The sequence below is a fragment of the Miniopterus schreibersii genome (assembly GCF_964146895.1).
Source record: "Miniopterus schreibersii genome assembly, chromosome: 2".
Classification (NCBI taxonomy): Eukaryota; Metazoa; Chordata; class Mammalia; order Chiroptera; family Miniopteridae; genus Miniopterus; species Miniopterus schreibersii.
Window position 1 is genome coordinate 88,269,407 of NC_138102.1, and position 22,368 is coordinate 88,291,774.

The window sequence follows — 22,368 nt, forward strand, 5'->3', positions numbered from 1 at the left end:
TACTATTAATGTATATTAAATCACATATTAAGTAAATAGATATTAAGAAAATGATACAGAAATCCAAGTACTTTATACTTAGGACAGCTATAGCTACCTTATTCCCACAGACTCTCTTTTTTCAAGGGGAGGAAAGGAAGGAAGAAGAGAAAAGGGGGAAAGAAAGGGAGGAGATGTGCAGAGAGGAAGATCTTCTCTTTGTTTGGAAAGGATACACAGGTTCTGTAGTTTATAAGCTCTCTAATTCATACACATTAGTCTCAATAGAACAACTCATTGTAGAGTGAAATTTGGTATAAAAGTAACCTGGTCCAAAAGTTTAAAACAGAATTCCTATAGTGATGCTTCACTGATTATTCAGTGATATAGGCTCCCCAGGATTGCATGATAATCAGGCTCTGAAGCATCTTAACTACTAAAATAACATTAGGTCAATCGAGAGTATTTGTCTCAATTAAGAATAAGAGTCCACATAAATTAAACACAGTGCTAAGTAGTAGAAAGTTCAGCACTCTTTGAAGCTGCTTAACCCAGACATTCCTATACGAGTTATGAGATAACCAAAGAAGTAGCTAATCATCTTTAAGAAATTATTAACATTTATTTGGTAAGTGGGCTCCTGGGCTATATAGAACTTTCTATTTATGTAAGTCCTTTGGGGAACCTTTGAGTGGTAGATGATATTTGTAAATTACCCAGTGGAAGGAGGCTATAGCCTACTCCAGCAATTTTCAACCTTTTTCATCTCATGGCACATATAACCTAATTACTAAAATTCTGCAGCATACCAAAAAATATTTTTTTTTTGCCAATCTGACAAAAGATAAGTATAATTTTTATTTATTCACATTGGCAGCTATTGTGTTTACTGTTGTCATTTTTTTACTTGATAATCTAAGGGAAAGTGGTCAGTGCCCCTGACTAAATAGGTATTGAATGTTTTAAAAATTCTGTGGCACACCAGTGTGCCTGCTGCAGTACACTGGTTGAAAATTGCTGGTCTAGCCTATTTTTTAAAAAGACTTTGAATGTGAAGTTCAGAGCTGCCCAAAAGAAGAGAGGCAAGTATTAGATACTTTTCACCTCTCTCCTAGTACCACTGTAGTGGTACTTTTTTTCTTTCAATCAAAAGATGTTTGGTGTTCACAGATACCAGACAAATATTCCTCTATGACCTAAATGAAGGCTGGCCTTCTAAAAATGTGCATTCTACCAGGATGTCCACTGTGGCCAGGTTATGGCTTCAAGTGAAAGGGGATTCCAGGCAATACTGAAAGATTAGTCTTTAGGTATGGCTCTTTTCCCCCTGACCTTATTTTTGCTTTTAATACATTTACTAGCTTTTCAAAGATTGGTGATTAAACTGCTGACATTTTTCCTTTCAAACCAAGATTTTTGCCATTTGGTGAAAGCATATTTTTCAGAAAGACAATGGGAATCCTGCCAAGCAAGCTCATTCAATCATGTTCCTTGGTTTTTAACATTGTAAACAGTGTTACAAATTATATTTTTAGATACTGAGAGGGACCACAATGCATCAGTGATTCAACTAGAGATGCCAAAGAATGATATTTTCCTTTTGGATATAAGAAGAACATGACTGATGATGCTGAACACACCAAGACCATCTCTGGAATGGCAGTTGCAGAGAGTTCCATGGTTTCAAGCAGATGCTGATTAGAGAGCTAATATAATGTACTGTGGCCAATTAAAGTTCTGGAAGTGGTTGTGTGATTATGCTACTCTGAGGTTTAACCTCATGTATCATCTGTTAAAATGTTTTTGTGTTTGTTTTTTGTTCTATAAAGTATGTATAAGGAACACTTTGGTTAAACATGTGATGTTAATAAACACTACTTTCTTCCTCCAGATAACGATGTTTCTCATTATCACTTGTGGGTATAATACTGAAAATATCTAGGCTCAATTCTTAGAGAATGTTGTTTCGTAAATGTGACTCTAACTCTATGGCACTTTTTTTGCCATCAAAATGTCACCCACCCTCTCATTTTCCACAAATATTGAGCACCAATAAGGTATATTATCATGCAAGAACTCTACTGTTTTTCATTTTCTACCAAAACAGAGCAGTTTCTCTTCAATATCTCTTTTGGAATTAATGTATTCTTCAGTTTAATTCAAAATTAAATAAGCAAATTAGACAAGGAGGGTCTGATGAGGATGAGAAACAATGCAAATCCAAATTAGTGATTTACTTTCCCTTTATTTATTCCTTCTATTCCCTCCCAAGTAGTAGAAAAGGTGATTTGTGGGTTGAGTTATCCCTGGTCATAATTCTATGCTGTCTTCACCTATTAGAAAACTTGTCATAATAAACAGTAAATTTATTATTCTCTCAGACTACCAATTAAAACCTTTTTAGTAATACAATGTTATACAACCAAGAAACAATGTGATAATTGCACCAAGATTCATACAATAGATGCCTTTGAATCTTCTCAGAGACTCTATTAGTACCTTTGAATAAGTTCATCTCCACTGTGTAAAGAAAATGCCTAAAACAAGAAGTACATTCCTTGCTGTCCATTTGTGGCTCTGTGTACGTGTGAATACATGGTTGTTGCTTTCTGGGCAAGAGGAAAGATGTCTGTGGTCTGAATTTTTCCTCTGATGGATGAAAGAGTAGACAGAATTCAAGTCAAAGTTTATTAGTACAGTTGGGTCCTCTAAGTAGCTTCATCACAGAAGTCCCCAATTCTCTGCCATTTACAGAAGCATTTGGGTTTCTATTGTTTTAAGTATGAGGCACTTGAGGAAAATGTTGAATTTCACCCATGGTCATCAAACCTCTGAGCTATCACTGTGGTAGCTCTGCGGGGCCACCCTGGACTTGCTGCTGCCTGAGCCCTTTGGGGCATCCTTCCTCCTCTTGCTCTTGCACATCATTACTACAATGGCAATGAGGCCAAGGGTGAGTAATCCCACTGCGAAGCTTCCCATGACCATGACCAGGCTGACCTCAGAGATGGGACTGCTGAGGTCCCAGGGGACGATGCTGTCAGGAGGAACTCTTCCTTTGGGGACCTGCTTCTTGTTGGTTCGGTCCAGGGAAATGTGCTGAATGTTTGTTCCACGGCTGTTTTCAGCCCCAATTTCCCATACCAGCGGGGGTGTGCTCCTGATATTCCTCTTCTTTCTGTTCTTGGTAGTTGTCTGGGGCTTCCCTGAACTCACTACAGAATGATACTGGTACTCCACACTTCTTTTGCCAATGCCTCTATTGGTGTTGTCTTTTGATCTTACCGTGTAAATTGTGTGTATGTACCATTCTCGCCCCAGAGGGACCTAAAAAACACAACACTGTTAGAAAATTGTAACTATGCCAACCTGATATATTTGCAAGAGAAATTAATGGCTGAGATAATAAATGCTAATTTATTTAGTCTGCAAAGTTAACACACTTACTATTGTTGCATGTGTAGTATGTGCAAGGCTTTTTGTAGCCCTCTAAATTATTTTGTGCAACAATTAAGGGAGTATGTGCTGGTAAATATTTGGTAATCTATGACTTGTGGTCACAGGATGTCAGAGCTGTAAAGAACTTCAGATATCAGTCTAACTTACTAAGAATACATAACAGTTAAGTAACTTGCCCAATGTCACTCAACTAGTAAGTGGCAAAGGCAGGACTAGAACTCAGACTTTTTGGACCTCAGGACTCTTTTCTAGTATGTTTTGCTGCATATTTACATATAAGACCATAGAAAAATTTTCCGTTTTTCCAGGGCCTTGAAAAGAAGGGATTTTCTGATGGTTCTTTTATGCCTTTTGGATTTAGAAGACGTCAGATGCTTCCACAGTTAACAGTAATAACAGAAACAAAAATATATACTTCTACTTCAGAGTAACAAATGTGCTTCCTGAAGATTCTCTCTTTAGGTTGAATAAAGATAACACATTTCTCTAACCCATTCTGTCTGAACAATTTTCAATAAATATTCTAAAAAGAGCACTTGTTTCTCCAAGGATTCACAATATGAACACATCTCTGAGTGCCTTATTTGTCTGCTCAGTGTGGTTATGGTCACCTGTGTCTGTTTTTACTGTCTATCTATAGGTGATATTTTTCTATCTTGGTTTATAAAGTTTTTGAGAGCAGAAATTTATGTGCTGTGCACATTGTTTGTTTGAGTCCAGCAGCTCACACAAAATTGCTCTAATAAAAATGGTCATAAAAAGTCAACAGGAAGGAAATTTTGCATAAGGAAAGCGAAGTTTCCACCCATTAAACTTCAACTTATTCTGGGCTGAATAAGGATCTTCATTACACATTTACTTAAAAAAATAATGATATATTAATAAAAATAATAATAGAGTTTATGGTATGCACACCATGTTGGTTGTGCAGTAGAGTTGGTTGTGGTTTACATGTTTTATTCAATGTTCACATGAGCCAAATGCAATATTGCTATTACTGCATTATTATATCTCATTACAAATGAGATGTCTGAGGCATTTAAATGTTAAGTAACTTGCATGTGGTTACATAGCTATTGTAAGTGAGCTTGATATTGGCCCACCTGAAAGAGTGGTGTTGAGTCCACTTTAAATCCATCTGATCCAGGCTGATTCACTAAGAGAATAGCTTCAGGGTCATCCACTGCCAGTTTAGCATTAAACAGGATATTTCCAAAACTGGTGGTTTGTGTCTCTGGCTGAGCTTTGTCCTTTAAGCAATAAGGAAAATAAAGATTGCTGTAGAAAATGCCAACTTTCGCAAGCTCAGAATGTTTTCCTCTTAGTTTTGTACAAGTACAAATAACCATAAAACGTCATAATATAGTTTCATTTGAAAAGATGCTATTGTATTAAAGCATAAGACAAAAATGCTTAACTTTGAATATGAACCTAGTTCATTGTTTGAGTCAAAGCACTTACCCAGATTAAAAAAAATTAGTTTTCAGTGACAGTTGATATTCAATATTGTATTAATTTCAGGTGTACAGCAGAATTGTTAGATATTTATGTTACAAAGTGATTGCCCCCATAAGTCTAGTATCTATTACAATATTATGTTCCCATGCTGTACTTTATATCCCTGTGACTATTTTGTAACTGCCAATTTGCACTTCTTAATCCCCTCACTTTTTCACCCAGCCCCTCAATCCCCTTCCATCTGGCAACCATCAGTTTGTACTCTGTACTATAAGTTTTTCTGTTTCTCCACATCCTTACCAACACTTGTTGTTAGTTGATTTATTGATGATAACCATTCTGACAGGTGTGAAGCAATATCTCATTGTGGTTTTAATTTGCATTTCTCTGATAATTATTGATAATTTCTCTGATAATTATTGACTTTGAGCATCTTTTCATATATCTATTGGCCATTTGTATGTCTTCTTTGCAGAACTGTCTATTCAGATCCTCTGGACATTTTTGAAAAAAAATATTTAAATATTCTTGGTATACAATGTTATATCCATTATGTTAGTTTCAGGTGTACAATATAGTGATTCAACATTTCTATACCTTACAATGTTATCACCCCACTAATTCTAGAAATGATCTGTCACTGTATAAACCTATCACAATATTATTGACTATATTCTCCTTCACATCTTCCTACACTCTCTTTTTTAGTAACAATCCCTTTGGTCTCCGTTTCTATAAATCTGTTTTTGTTTTGATTATTTTGTTCATTTGTATTTGTTTTTTTTAGATTCCACATTTAAGTAAAACCATACAGTTTTTGTCTTTCTCTGACTGATTTATTTCACTTAGCATAATACCCTCTGGGTCCATCCATGTTGTTGCAATGATAAAATTTCATTATTTATTTATTTGTTTGTTTGTTTATTAAAATTAATTTTTTGTTGAAAGTATTACAGATGTCCTCCTTTTCCCCCCATTGACCCCTTCTACCCACTACTGCCCCCTCCCCAGGCCTTCACCTCACTGTCTGTCCATGGGTTGTGCATAACTTGTCTTTCTCTGACTGGCTTATTTTGCTTAGCATAATACTCTCCACATCACTCCATGCTGTCTCAAAGAATACAAAATCCTTCTTTTGTTACAGTTGCATAGTATTCCATTGTGTAAATGTACCACATCTTTTTTAAATTTTTTATCTTGTTTTATTTTTTAAAATTTTTTTTCAAAATAGATCTTTTTTATACACTTATCTACTGATGGGCACTTGGGCTGTTTCCAGATCTTAGCTCTTGTGGATAACACTGCTCTGAACATAGGGGTGCATATATTCTTTCTGATTGGTGTTTCAGGCTTCTTAGGGAATATTCCTAGAAGTGGGATCACTGGTCAAATGGCAGTTCCATTTTTATTTTTTGAGGAAACTCCATACTTTTTTCCGTAGTGGCTGCATCAGTCTCCATATTTCATTGTATATATGCACTACAACTTTATCCATTTGCATATTGATGAACACAGAGATTCCTTTCATATCTTGGCTATTGTAAATAATGCTGAAGTAAATATAGGGGTGCATATATATTTTTAATTAGTTTTAGATTTCTTCAGACAAATACCCAGAAGTCGAATTGCTGGGTCATATGGTAGTTCTATTTTTAATTTTTGAGGCACCTCGATATTGTTTTCCATAGAGGCTGCACCAATTTGCTGTCTTATCAACAGTGCACAAAGATTCCCTTTTGTTTGCATCCTTGACAATACATGTTTTGTTGAATTTTTAATAATAGTTATTTGAACTGGTATGAGGTGGTATCCCATTGTGGTTTTGATTTGCATTTCCCTGATGATTATTGATGTTGAACATATTTTGATGTGCCTGTTGGCCGTATGCATGTCTTCTTTGGAGAAATATCTTTTCACGTCATCTGCTAATTTTTCAACCAGAGTTTTTTTTGTTGTTGTTTTTATTGAGTTTCTTATATATTTTGAATATCAACCCTTTAATGGATATGTTGTTTGTGGATATATTATACTGTTCAGTAGGTTGTCTTTTCATTTTGTTGATGGTTTCCTCTGTTATGCAAAATCTTTTTAGTTTGATGTAGTTCCATTTGTTTATTTTTCTTTTGTTTGCCCTACATGAGGAGACATATAAAAAAATACTACTAAGAGTGAAGTTAGAGTTTACTGCCTATATTTTCTTCTTGGAGTTTTTCTGGTTTGTCTTACATTTAAATCTTTAATCCATTTTGAGTTTATTTTTGTGTATGTATAAGAAAGTGGTCAACTTTCATGTTTTTCCATATATCTGTCCAATTTTACTAGCACCCTTTATCGAATAGACTATCTTTAACTCATTGTATATTCTTGCCTCCTTTGTCATGAATTGACCATATAGGCATGGATTTATATCTGGGCTCTCTATTCTGTTACAATGATCTATGTTTCTGTTTTTATGCCAGTAGCATGATGTTTTTTTACTGTATTATAGTTTGATATCAGGTAGCATGATACCTCCAACTTAGTTCTTTCTCAAATTTCTTTGACCATTTGCAGTCTTTTGTGGTTCAACACAAAATTTTAGGATTATTTGTTTTACTTCTTTGAAAAATCCCATTGGTATTCTGACAAGAATTGAATTGAATCTGTATGTTGCTTTGGGTAATATGGACAAGTTAACAATATCAATTTGCATGGTATATATTTCCATTCATATGTGTGTTCTTCAGTTTCTTTCTTCATTGTCTCATAGTTTTCCAAGTACAAGTCTTTTACCTCCTTGGTTAAATTTATTTCTGCTTTTTTTTTCCCCTGAAGCGATTGGAAATAAGATTATTATTATTTTTTAAAAATATATCTTTATTGATTTCAGAGAGAGGAAAGGAGAGGGAGAGAGAGAGGCAGAAACATCAATGATGAGCGAGTCATTGATAGGCTGCCTCCTGCACGGCCCCTACTGGGGATCGAGCCTGCAACCTGGAAATGCACCCTTACCGGGAATCGAACCTAGATCTCCTGGATCATAGCTCGATGCTACGCCAGCAGGGCAAGATTATTTTTTAATTTCTCTTTCTGATAGTTCATTTTTGGTATATAAAAATGCAACTAATTTCTGAATACAAATTTTGTATCCTGCCACTTCTTTAAATTAATTAGTTCTAACACATTTTATGTGTATGTGTGTGTGAGTGTGTGTGTGAGTGTGTGTGTGTGTGCGTGTGTGTATTCTTTAGGATTCTCTCTCTACAGTATCATGTCATCTGCAAATAATGACAGTTTTACATCTGCCTTTCCAATTTGGATGCTTTTTATTTATTTTTCTTGTCTGATTGCTATGACTAAGGCTTCTTGTACTAAGTTGTGTAAAAGTGGTGAGAGAAAACATCTGTGTCTTGTTTCTGATCTTAAAGAAAATGCTTTTAGTTTTTCACCACTGAATGTGATGTTAGCTGTGGATTTGTCATGTATGGCCTTTATTTTGTTGAGGTATGCACTCTGTATTTCCACTTTGCTGAGAATTTTTATCATAAATGGATGTTGGATTTTGTCAAATGCTTTTCTGCCTCTATTGACATGATCACATAATTTTTATTCTTCATTTTGTTTATGTGGTATATCACTTTAATTGATTTGTGGATATTGAACCAACACTGCATCCCAGAAATAAATTCCATTTGATCAAGTTGTATAATCTTTTTAATGAATTACTGAATTCAGTTTGCTAATATTTTGTTGAGAATTTTTAGGTCTATGTTCATCAGAGATAGTGGTTTACATTTTTCATAATTTCTAATGTCTTTATTTGGTTTTGGAATCAGAGTAAAGCTGGCCTCATAAAATGGGCTTGAGGTCCTTCCCTCATCTTCAATATTTTTGGAATAATTTAAGAAAAATATGTGTTAATTCTTTTTTGAATGTTTGGTAAAATGGATCTGTGAAACTCTGATCCAGTACATTTGTTTGTTGGGTTTTTTAAAATTATTATTTTGTTAGTAGTTATCAGTCTGTTCATATTTTCTGTTTCTTCCTGATTTGGTTTTTGAAGATTGTATGTTTTTAAAAATTTATCCATTTCTTCCAGATTGTCCAATTTGATGGCATATAGTTATTTGACATATTTTCTTATAATCTTTTCTATTTCTGTGGTGAAAGTAGTCATTTCTCTTTTATTTCTAATTTTACTTATTTGCTTTCTTTCTCTTTTTTTCTTTACGTGTCTGGCTAAAGTTATATCAATTTTGCTATGTTTTCAAAAAACAGCTCTTAGTTTCATTGATCTTTTGTATTATTTTTTGGATGCTATTTCATTTATTTTCACTCTGATATTTATTCCTTCATTCTACCCATTTTGTTCTTTTTCTAATTCCTTTAGGTGTAAGGTTAGATATTTTATTTGAGATTTTGTTTGCTTCTTGAGGTGGGACAATATTGCTATGAATTTCCTATTTAGAACTGCTTTGGCTCTATCAGATAGGTTTTGGTTCATTGTGTTTTCATTTTCATTTGTCTCAAGGTCTCTTTGGACTTTTTCCTTGACTTCATTGCTAACCCATTCATTGTTTAGTAGTTAATTATTTGATCACCTGTTTGTGCAATATTCTGATTTTTTCTTGTATCTGATTTCTAGTTTCACAGCATTGTGATTGAAAAAGATGCTTGATATGATTTTCATCTTCTTAAGTTTATTAAGACTTGTTTTGTGGCCTAACATGTGGTCTGTCCTGAAAAATGTTCCATGTACTCTAGAAAAGAATACATATTCTGCTTCGTTGGATAGCAAAGTTCTAAAAATATCTATTAAGGTCATCTGCTCTAATGTGTTTTTTAAGACATGTATTTCTTTGCTGATCTTCTGTCTGGGTGATCTATTCATTGATGTAAAAGGGCCATTAAAGTCCCCTACTATTACTGAATTACTGCTGATTGCTCCCTTTATGTCCATCAATATTTGCTTTATATATTTAGTGCTCCTACACTGGGTGAGTAGATGTTTACAAAAATATATCCTCTTTCTGGTTTGATCGCTTTATCATTACAAATTGCCCATCTTTGTCTCTTGTCATAGCTCTTGTTGTAAGGCCTATTTTGTGTGATGTAAGTATTTCTACCACATGATTTCTTTTTATTTTCATTAGCATGAAATATCTTTTTCCATCCCTTTACTTTCAGTCTGTGTGTGTCTTTTGATTTGTAGTATGTCTCTTGTTGGTTGCACATGTATGTATGGGTCTTTTATTTAAAAATAAAGGGACCAATGGGGGAAAAGCAGGGACACCTGTAATACTTTCAACAATAAAGATAAATTTTAAGAAAATAATGAAAAATATATTTTTTTCTTTTCCATTACAGTTGACATAAAATATATTTGTTTCAGGCATACAACATAGTGATTAGACATTTATGGTGTGGAGCAAAAGTAGGTTTACAGTTGTTCATATGGAAAAGAATACAATGAATAATAATAGCTAGAATAAACTCTGTGTTTTACAACCTACTTTTGCTCTATCCTGTATATAACTTATGAAGTGATCACCCCAATAAGTCTAGTGCCCATCTGACATGCATGACATAGATATTACAATATTATTTACTATATTGTACTTTATTCCCTATGTTGTACTTTACATCCCCATGCTTGTTTTTATAACTGGCAATGTATGCACCTTAATCCTTTCCCCCTTTTTTACCCATCCCCCAAACACCCCTCCCATCTGTAAACCATCAAAATTTTTTCTGTATCAATGAGTTTGTTTCTGTTTTGTTTGTTCATATAGTTTGTTCTTTAGATTCCATATATAAGTGAAATCATATGGTATTTGTATCTCTCTGCAAACATTTTTATTTTAAAAAAATCTATTGTTGAAAGTATTACAGATATCTCCTCCCCCCCCCCAACCTCCTCTACCCCACCCCTGCCCCTACCCCAGGCCTTCACTACACTATTGTTTGTGTCCAGGGGTTGTGCATATATGCATATAAGTTCTTTAGTTAATCTCTTCCCACCCCTTGCCTCCCCCCCTGCCCTCTGAGATTCGTCAGTCTGTTCCATGCTTCCATGTCTCTGGATCTATTTTGTTCATCAGTTTATTTTGTTCAGTTTATTTAGATAATTAGCATTATACCTTCTAGGTCCATTCATGTTGTTACAAATGGTAGGATTTCAGGGTTTTTTTTATGGCTAAGTAACATTCCCTTGTATATAAGTATCGCTTCTTCTTTTTTAATTTGTCTATCAATGGACACTTAGGTTGCTTGCATATCTTGGCTATTGTAAACAATGCTGCAATAACTATAGGCATGCATATGTCTTTTCAAATTGGTGTTTTGGGTTTCTTTGGATAAATACTAAGAAGTGAAATTGCTAGGTCCTTCTTTACCTCTTGTTACAGCCTTTGTTTTAAAGTCTATTTTGTCTAAGTACTACTACCCCAGCATATTTTTGTGCGTGTGCCCATTTGCATGAAATATTCTTTTTTCATTCCTTTACTTTCAGTCTGTGTATATCTTTGATCTGAAGTGGGTCTCTTGAAGGCAGCATGTATTTGGATGTGGTTTTCTGATCCACTCAGCCACACTGTCTATTGATGCATTTATTGATTGATTGATTCATTCATTCATTCATTCTTCTTTAGATCATTGTTCATTTGATTTCTCAGTTAATTTTCACTTATTCTACTACTTATGAAACAAAATATGTTTTGAATGGGTCAAAACCCACATGTTCGAACAGTAAGGGATATAAGAAGAAAAACTGAAAATTTGTGTCTCCTTACCAACATTTTTCTTCTCCAGATGAAACTGATATTTTAAATTATCTCCCATTCTTTCCACTTGCATTTTATACCTATGTAAGCAAAATATTCCTCTTTTTTCTTTACACAAATGGTAACATTAAACATGCTTAACTTTGCTGCTTTCACTTAACAATACATATTAGAAAATGTACTATATCAATAACTGATTTCTTCATGTTTGTGTAGCTGCGGTGTGTTTTCTATCATCTATCACTTCTTTACTATTCTCCTGATGATCAATATGAGGATAATTTTCAATATTTTTCTAACACAATATTGCAACAAAAATTCTACATATCCCATTGAAATATAAAACAAAGTCCTAGAAGAAAATTGCTGGCTCAAATTGTATTTGCATTTGCTTGTTAATGTCTTTAGAAAATGTTTTCTTATCCACTCACCCACCCTATATCTATAGATTGGTGCATTTGACCCATTTACATTTAAAGTAATTGTTGATAGATATGTAGTTATTGATATTTTATTATTCATATTTTTGATGTCTATTTTCTTCTTTTGTTCTCTTCTTTTTCTCCTGCTCTCCTTTCTCCTCCTCCTCCTCCTCCTTCTCCTTCTTTTTCTTCTTCTTCTTCTAGAAGTCCATTTAACATTCTTGGTAATACTGGAAGTCTTTTATCTTTTTTGTGTCTGAAAAGCTCTTTATCTTTCCTTGAAATCTAATTGATATCCTTGCTGGGTAGTGTAATCTTGGTTGTAGGTTCACTTTTCATCACTTTTACTATTTTGTGCCAATCCCCTGTGGCATGCAGTTTCTGTTGAAAAATCAGTTGAGTCTTATAAGATCTCCCTGTAGGTAACTAACTGCTTTTCTCTTGCTGCTTTTAAGATTTTCTCTTAGTCTTTAACCTTGGCTGTTTTAATTATGATGTGTCTTGGTGTGGGCTTCTTTAGGTTCACCTTGTTTGGGACTCTCTTTGGTTCTTGGACTTATATGTCTATATTCTTGACCATGTTTAGGAAGTTTCCCATCATTATTTCTTCAAATAGGTTTTCAATTCTTTGCTCTCTCTCCTCCTGCTGGTACCCCTATGATGTGAAAGTTGCTATGCTAGCTAGATTTTGTCCCAGAGGACTCTTAAACTATCCTTATTTGTTTGATTCTTCTTTTTTTAAAAAAATTGGTTGTTTTCCACTACCTTGTCTTCCAAATTGCTGATTCCATCCTCTGCTTCATCTAATCTGTTGATTTCCTCTCATGTAGTCTTCATTTCAGTTATTGTAGTTATTTCTGACTGTTATTTTTCTATGGTTTTTTTTTTCTTTGTGTAAGTTCTCACTGAGTTAATTTACTCTTCCCCTAAGTTCATTCAGCATGCCTCTAAGCTATGTTTTGAACTCTGCAGCTGGTATATTGCCTGTCACCATTTTGTTTGGTGTTTTTATTTTCTGGAGTTTTGTCCTGTTTATCACTGGGGACATGTTTCTTTGTGTCCTTATTTTGGCTGCCTCCCTATGTTTGTTTCTATAAATTAGGTAGTTCTGCTATGTTCTTTGGTCCTGGTAGAGTGGTTTTATGTAGTAGGTGTCCTGTGGGGCTCCGCAGTCTTCATGATTACCTGTGGCAGGTGCTCCACAGGTATCCCTTATGTGGCTTGTTTGTGCCCTCCTGTTGCATTTGAGCTTTGATTGCTGTTGGCTCATCAGTGGGTGAGACTGACCGTCAGGCTGATTGGCTGTAAGGAATGGCTGTAACCTATGTGGACAAACTGTTGTGCTGACCCATGAAACAGGGTTTGCTTTAGTGGGGCTCTGATGCCTGCCAAATCCACCCTTTGTTAGTGTCTTGTAGAGGTAGTTGGGTGGTGCTATGGTGCTCTGATGCCTGCCAAATCCACCTTTTGTTAGTGTCTTGTAGAGGTAGTTGGGTGGTGCTGTGGTGTAGTCTGAAGCTGGCCACTGGGTATGTTGGTTCTGGGGCCTGTATGACATGCTCTGGTATACAGGCCAGTGTCAGCTACTGCCTGTGCTTGGCTGGGGCCACCTAGTAGGAGTTACAAAGTGGTATGCAGATGGTTGTTACTTGTGTTCAACTTAGAGGCTCCTGAGAGAGGCTAAGCTGTGACCCAAGGCCTATGGTAATTAATGCTGGACTTGGGGCCACTTAGCAAATGGCTAGGTGCATGCCAAGGCCAGATACTGCTAGTTTGGGGGTTTGTGGACCTTTGAGAGATTTTAGGAAAGTCTGCAGCATGAGCTGAGAAAGACTGTTTGTATTGAAAAGCTGCTAGAATAGGCATAGATTGGTCGACAAGCTGGGTGGGATGGGTCTCAGAAAGTCACTGGGACAAGTGAATGATATTAGTCAGGTTGATGGAGACTCAGGCTTGGTGCCTCCTGAGCCTGAGGTTGGCTGGAGGGAGGGCTCAACAAGGGAACAATGACATCTGGTTGCCAGCTTTGTGGAGAAAGGGCTCAACAAAGGATCAATGATGCCTTCCAGCTTCCCTTCCAGCCCTCGACCTGGAAGCCAGGCAATTCAGTTCTCAATATGTCCTTGGCAATTTTTAAGCTCCTTCCCCAACACTGGAGCTCAGAATGAGTGGGTCAGTAGGCAAGTCCATACACAAACCCTTTAAGAGGTATGCCAGAGACTCCAACAGCTCTCCATCTCACTCAGATACAATCCCTGTTGGTTTTCACATCCAGAAGTTATGGGGACTTCTCTTCCTGGTATTAGAATTCTGGGCTGGGGTCCCCAGTGTGGAGCTGGACACTCTGCTCCTCAGAGGGGGTCTCCACATCAAGATAACCTCTAAATTCTTAACTGCCACACATGGGTGTGGAACCAGCCCATTTTGTGTCTCTTACCAGTCTCGATGTGATGCCTTCTGTACATCCTTAGTTGTAGTACTTCTGTTCAGTGAGTCTTCAGAAGGTTGTCAGCGATGGTTGGTCTTTAATTTAGTTGTAATTTTGATGTGGTCATTGGAAAAGAAGAGCATAGCATTTAACTATTCTGCCATCTTGACCAAAACTGTATGTATCTTGTTTTCTTATGGGTTTGGCTGCCTTATGTCTTTTTATTTCATTTTCATTTAAAGTAATTATTGATAGGTATGTTCATTGCCATTTTATTGCTTTCTGATTGATTTTGTAGTTCTCTGTTCTTTTCTGATTTTCTTGTTCACTTCTCTTGTATGTTGAAGACTACTTTTTGTAGCATTACGCTTGGATTCTTTTCTCTCTATTTCTTGTATATCACTTGTAAATTTTTGGTTTATGGTTACCATGTGATTTATATATACAAAGTTTTCTTTATAGCATTCTATTTTATGTTGATGGTTACTTAAGTTCAAACATTCTAAAGTCATTATCATTTTTACTCACACCCTCTACATTTGTTTTTGTCCTTATTTATTACTATTTTCTCCACCCCCCGCCGTATGTTTGTGCATACCTTAATTTACTGTTGTGTAATTACAGATAATCTTCCTACTTTTGCCTTTTAACCTTTGTACTAGCTTTATGGTTGGTCAATCCACTGCTTTTACTATGATTTGCCTTTGTCAGTGAGAATATTTTATCTTTGCTCTATTTTCTTATTCACATTTTTGATTTTTTTTCTTCTTAAAGAAGTTCCTTTAACATTTCTTGTAATGTTTGATGGTGAAATACTGTTTTAGCTTTTTCTTGTCTGGGAAGCTCTTTATCTCTCTTTCAATTTTTAATGATAGCCTTGCTGGGTAGAGTAATCTTGGTTATAGGACTTTGCTTTTCATCACTCTGAATATTTCGTGCCTCTTCCTTCTGGCCTGCAAGGTTTCTGTTGAAAAATCAGCTCACATTCTTATGGGAGCATTCTTGTACTTAACTAGCTACTTTTCTCTTGTTGCTTTTCAGATCTTCTCTTTGTCTTTAAACATTGCATTTGAATTATGATGTATCTTGGTGTGCCCTTTGTGGGTTATCTTGTTTGGGACTCTCTACTCTTTGTGAACTTGTATGTTTATTTCCTTGGCTAAGTTAGAGAAGATTTCCATCATTATTTCTTCAAGTAGGTTTTCAATCTCTTGCTCATTCTCTTCTCCTTTTGGTACCCCTCTGACGAAAATGTTGGTACACTTTATGTTGTCCCAGAGACCCTTTAAGCTATCCTCATTTTTAAATTTTTTTTGCTGTTCCAATTGAGTGGTTTCTGCTATTTCCCCCCCAGATTGCTAATTTGATCTTCTCCTTCATCTAGTCTGCTGTTGATTCTATCTACTGTATTCTTCATTTCAGTTATTATATTATTTGTGGCTGGTTATTTTTTATAATTTTGGTCTTGTATAAGTTTTCACTGAGTTCATTATTTTTCTCTAAATTCATTGAACATCTTTATAATTAGTATTTTGAATTTTGTATCTGGTAGATTGCTCCATTTTGTTTAGTTCTTTTTCTGGAATTTTGCTGTTCTTTCATTCAGGAAATGTTTCTTTGTCTCCTTTTAGATGCTTTCCCTATGTTTGTTTCTATGTATTAGGTATATATGCTATGTCTCCCATTCTTGGCAGAGTGAGTGTCTTAATGCAGTAGGTGTCCTGTGCCACAGTCAGCCTGGTCGCTTGAGCTGGGTGCTCCAGGCTCTCTCTTTTGTGAGTTGTATATGCTTTCCTGTTGTAACTGAGTTTTGATCGCTATTGGCACATTGGTGGGTAAGATACACCCTCAGGCTGACTGTCTGTAAGGACTGGCCATGACTACAGTGGATGAACTGTTGTTCAGGGGCTTACCCTACAGAGTGAGATTCCCATTAGCAGGGCTCTGGTGCCTGCCTAGTCCACCATTTGCATTTGTCATTTGTGGAGTTAATTGGGTTGTGCTCTGAGTGTGATTCTGGGGACTCTTGGGAGGGGCTCTGGTACAGGCCAAGATCAGCCATTTTCTGTGTCCATTCTGGGGCCACCTGGTAGGAGTTACAAAGTGATTTGTAATTTGTTGCTGCCTGTCCTGGGTGTGGGGACACCTGGGAGAGGCTATGTTGTGAACAAAGGCTAACTGCCACTAGTACTGGGCTTGGGGCTGTTTATCAAGTGGTACAGGACATGCCCAAGCTAGCTTCTGCTCTTGGGAGTTTGTGGATCTTTGAGAGATTTTAGGAACATTTACATCATGGTCCAAGGACAGCCATTTGGGTTGAATAGGTGCTGAAAGAAGTTCAAGCCTGGTGTGTGAGTTGGATAGGGTAGGGTCTCAAGGAATCACCAGGGTGGGGAAAGAGGTGTTAGCCAGGTTAATGGAGACTCAGATTTGGTGCCACCCTGAACCTGATGGCTGTGTGGAAGAAGGGATCGACAAAAGTACAGTGATGCCTGACAGCATTTCAGTCTTGAACAGATTTGCTTCTCCAGCCTTTGCCATGAAGCTACACATTTCCCGTATGTCCCTGGAACTTTTAGATCTACTGTCCCTTCACTGGAGCATAGCATGAGTGTGAGCAAGTGGATACCTTAAGAGGGTCTACAGCAACCCTCTGTCTCACCTGGAAGAAAACCCTGCTGATTTTCATAGCCATATGTTGTGGGGACTCATTCTTTCAAAACTGGTGCTCTGGGCTGGTGATCCTAGTGTGGGGCTGGCACCTCTTGCTCCTCTAGGGGAACCTGTACAGCTAAGATACCTTTTCCTATTCTTAACTGCTACCCATGGGTCTAGGATCAGCCCACTTTGCTTTTCAACCACTCCTATCAGTCTCAATGTGGCTTCTTCTTTATGTTCTTAGTTATAGTAGTTTTTTAAAGCTAGTCTTCAGGTGGTTCTCAAGGGTATTCTATAATTTAGTTTTAATTTTGATGTGGTCATGGGAAGAGGTGAGCATAGCATTTGCCTACTCCATATTGACTGAAGTCCACACTTACCACAATTTTAAATCTGTATAAGAGTGAAGTAGAATCAGCTAAGCAGCCATATTCTGCATTCTTCGGACTGTACTTTGGAACATAGCCATCAGCTCCAGTGCATAGGAACACCTTCTCAATACTGCAGTAAAAGGAACCACCTAGATTCTGGACAGGATCTACCATGACACGACCATAAATAATGTCACCTGAAACAGAGATGCAGAAATGTTATTTCTGTTATGTGATAAGGTGTGTCTATGTGACACTGCAAACTATTTGTGACAATAATGACACTAGAGAAAATTCTCTTCTTAATGTGACATCAAATGTAGAAGACTTTTTAGTGTTACCTTTAGAATCTGGTTCACTCCTAGGCCGTAGATATGACAAATCTGCAGAATGACCACAAGTGACTGTATATGTATTGACCCTCACATGTTCAGTCAGTAGTGGAATAACCTCAAGCCTTGGCCTATAACTTAACCTCCATAATATCCCATGTGGTTAAAGTCTAGTTTACATAAATAAATTAGTTGGAAAGATGCAGACTAATACATTATAGAATAGCACTAAAAAAATCAATAAAAATTTGAATTAATTTTAACTGATTGTGAAAAAGGGTTTAAGAAAATTCCCTGGTAGTCAAACATCTATTTCACGGTCATTACTCAACTCCTACCATATGTGCTAGAAATTTGGCAAGGTGCTAAGAATACACCACTGAACAAGAAAGTCACAATGCTGGTCCATTAGGCATTTACAATTTCATGTAGCTGCAGTATTTGAGTTTGTAAAACTTGAAAATACATTCAAGAAAAAATAAAATCCAGACTTATTCCAAAAATCTCAGATAAGGAAAATACAGATTAATTCTCCAGAAATAAAATCATTCAGTAACATATACCTAATTCCAGCCTGGCCACAGTGATTAAGACCCAGTATTATTCTTAAAACCATATAAGAAGTTATAATTTTTCGCCTTAAACACAATTCTAACAAAGCAAAACACAACAGATACAGTGTATAGCATACAGAGCAGGGCCTCTCATTTGTAAAGGATACCTTCTGCAAAAGCAACATCACTCTCATGCCCAAACCCCATGGATCCATCAGACAACCAGAGACTCTTCTTGGATAGCAGGTACATTTGGGTGTTCAAGCTAAACTCAGCCGCCACTGGATCACTGACCTAAAACCGAGTGGAAAAACCCTTTTAGGTGCTGTTAATTGTTTTGATTATGCACAAACACATTATTCACATATACACACACTGATATGTAAAATACTAAACACAATACTATCATTTTTAGGTCCAACCAAATGAACTTAGGGAATTGTAACATTGGTTTTGTCCTTGAGAAGGCAAAACTGGCCAGGTTAAGTCATTTTTGGAATGAGACTAAATAGCGTTGCCTGAGCTCATTTCCATTGGTTTATTGGGGTATGTAAAGGACTTATAAACATCATGGTCAGTGGCAGACAAACATTTAGTATCAATTCTTAGACAAAAAGTGCCTTCATATTTCTTTTAATATATGGAAATTAGGTACTTTAATATATGGCATAAACTACATAATATTTATTCTTGAAGATCAAGAACAAGATGAAGAAATGCAGAACTCTAGGGAAAATTCTCAAATCTCTAAGGCAGCAAACTCCAAAAGAGTTAAGAAAAATAATAATCCTTACATACTCTTAAATTATAGATTTTACATGCTGAACCAACAACTGAAAAAGAGCAATTCTTTCCTCCTTTTTTCCTCCCTTACTTCCTACCTGTCTGACTTCTTTTTTTCCCAGGATGCAGGAATTAAAGTCACTGTGTGATTTTTTTTTTTTAACTGATAAAAGTAAACCAAACTAATAAAGTGGGATTCTACAAGTCATGGGAAAATAATCCTATGAAACATACCTGTTGGAATCGGATGTCAAGGTCAAAGGTGATAGGTTCTCTGGGGTTGCAGGTGACTGGCAGGTGGTAATCCTGATGCAATGGAGTAGTGCATGGCAGTAGTTTTACAGTATAGGTTCCTGAGTAGTCACGCACCTTTGAGGAGAAGAGAGGGCATTTAAAAATCTGAGGTGCAATCAGAGGTAACAGAAAAGGAAAATTAAATAAGAGCCTTAGTCACTTACTGCAAAATCAGAGACAAAGCTCCATTGCTGGACTGGCTGGTTATAGGTTGGTTCACTTCTTATTAGGCGCAGAGAAAAAGTCAGTCCTGGATGATCAGCTGACGTGATCATTGAGCTTTTGAAGGATCCTAGAAAAGTGCCAATAACAATAATAGTATGGTAAAGGGTGTACAACAGTTTAGAGTTTGCAAAGTACTTTATAATACATTATTTGTTTTTATTTTTATAATAAGCCTACAAAGTAGCAGGGTTGATAATTCTCATTTTGCAGACAGAGAAACTGTGTGACTCTCCCAAGATCACACAGCTAGGTTGTGTACCTTCTGATTCCTAATTCAGTGCTTTGTCCACTGTATAATTCTGTCAAAAGATACTTGTGCAGAAATGCTGAAGGCTACTTTCCAGGGAGGCAAAGCAGTGTAATAAATCCCCATGTGAATGCATTTATTGTGCACCAAAGTTATTAGCTGAACTTCTCAGTCTATTAGCATCCACATAGCTGGGAAAACCCAATTTATGTATGGAATCAAATTTTAATTAGATTGCCTATAATCATGTCTAAACAAAGATTCAGTTTATTAGAAAGGTAGACATGTGGACAGGAACTATAAAGGCTAGGAAATCCTTATTTTCCAGAACTGTCAATTACAGTAAAGATAAATGTGTTTTTTTCTTTCGGTTCTGTACTTCTTGTAGCTCAGTCTCATAAAAATACAATGAACACTTTTTCTGTTCCTGAATTTTCAGCCCTATTCTCTCCTTTGTTTAGAGTTCCCACCTAGAAAAAGAAGGACATAGAAGAAAGTGAGGGAACTATTTTCACCTACCAATCTGGCATCACTTAGCACACCAGTAAAATAAACAAACCATTTTAGTAAAATAGAGAGTCAAATAAAAAAACATTTCTAATGAAATTTCCCTTTTATTAAAAAAAAAGCTTTGACATGGGACTTTAGTGACTGCTACCTTATTGATATTCAAATCACAGTCCATCAGTTAGTAAATTACATAGCCAATAGTTAAAGGTAATATGCCTGAAACTTAAGTACAATAGTGAAGTAATACTTCTGGCTCTATTATAAAAGTTTTTTACTGTACCCAGAAAACAGTTGTGAACAGAGAAATCTTTGTTGAACAAATAAATTATAATTCGATTATCTTTGTACAATGGAATTGGAGTAGAAAAGGGGATTGTTGTTGCTACACTCTTTAAGGAAAACTTCATTTAAATAAACTCAGTAGAGTTTCCTTTTAAATTTACTTTAATCATTTTGAATTTTCTCTACAAATCTACATAGATAATGATGATTTTGTAGATTATGAGATGTAGCTAAACAATTATCAAGCCTTCATATAAATGATTGCACTTATGCAATCCATTTAAAATTAAGGGCTTCAAAGCTCATAAGGAAGCATGCTGAAATATGTGAATATGGAAAAACTACCCTTTTGGTATTGGGAGTGGCTATTAATGAGTAGTGGGACTTACCAGGGTGTGACAGCACAAACAAGCCATGGAATTTAGCTTCTGTTTTGAAGTTCACAACCAAGCAGCCTTCTTCAGCAATGCGCATGCTGGTTGGATACAGAGAACCTACAATGGGATAGTGTACAAGAGTAAAAATGCTGGTGACCAGGTACTGCTAATGTACAGGATTTCTTCCAAAAATGAATTCATATTCACCTCATCTTTTTTTTTTGAATACATTTTTATTGATTTCAAAGAGAGAAAGGAAAAGAAAGAGAGAGATGGAAACATTGATGAGAGAGAAATATCGATCTGCTGCTTCTTGCATGCCCCATACTGAAGACTAAGCCCACAACTCAGGCATGTGCCCTGACTGCGAATTGAACCAGAGACCTACTGGTACATGGGCTAACACTCAACCAACTGAGCCACACTGGCTGGGCAGATTTACCTCATCTTTAAGCATTCTAGCCAAAGGGTATTATCAGAAGAATTCTGAGTGATAGGAGAGGCAGAAGACAAAATATGGATTTAAAATATATCAAATAATCTAGAATAACTGTTCAGGATGAACATATTGCCTTACACATGGCTTTCAGGTAATTTTAATTTGTTTAAGACAGAAGATTTTGAGATTAACTATTAACAGTATTTTCTCTTTGGCTCATAAGGAATAATGCAGGCATGGTGCTGAGACACACATGGAACCAGATGGAAGTATATGCCTAAAAGGAAACAGCACTAATTCTACTAATGGATTCATTAGCTTTATGCTTGTGGATTTTGAATTATGATTCTGACATAAAGATTGAAACAAAAATTTTGTAGACGCTTATGGACCCAGTCGTTAGTGGCACTTACCACCATTATTCCAAAGCATTCTGCTGAAGTATCAAAGAATAATAAAATTTTAAAAGAGAAAGAATATTAGAAATCTAGTCTATCAGAAGAAATTGAGTGACATAAAGGTTAAGAAATATGTTCAAGATCACACAGCTAACTAGCTGTAGAGTCAGAATTAGAATCCAGGAGTTTAAAACGCACTTCCCATTTTCAGAAACAAAGCTTTGCAACTTTTTCTCTTGGCTAATGCTTTATTTTCAATGGATACTTCCTCTATCCATTTTCTAGAATCCAGGAACATATAGAGATTGTGTTGTGTAACATATAAATAATTGATCATCTAGAATAGACTATGAGAGTTAAGTATCCATGAAATGTAGATATTACATTTAAC

At 36.0% G+C, this 22,368-nt stretch overlaps 1 protein-coding gene across 1 annotated transcript in view; it reads right to left on the reverse strand.

The window, feature by feature from the left end:
- Positions 1-1,800: 1,800 nt before the first annotated feature.
- The window catches only part of FREM2 (FRAS1 related extracellular matrix 2), a 287,618-nt gene continuing 267,050 nt past the window's right edge, over positions 1,801-22,368 (reverse strand). Inside the window, exons 18-24 of the mRNA XM_081128339.1 lie at positions 21,153-21,257; positions 19,664-19,791; positions 19,440-19,574; positions 18,590-18,716; positions 17,546-17,733; positions 4,542-4,688; positions 1,801-3,306 (exon numbers count right to left, since the gene is read on the reverse strand). Coding sequence (XP_080984465.1) covers positions 2,803-3,306; positions 4,542-4,688; positions 17,546-17,733; positions 18,590-18,716; positions 19,440-19,574; positions 19,664-19,791; positions 21,153-21,257 — 1,334 coding nt within the window. The 3' untranslated portion in view covers positions 1,801-2,802. The remainder of the gene's footprint in view (positions 3,307-4,541; positions 4,689-17,545; positions 17,734-18,589; positions 18,717-19,439; positions 19,575-19,663; positions 19,792-21,152; positions 21,258-22,368) is intronic.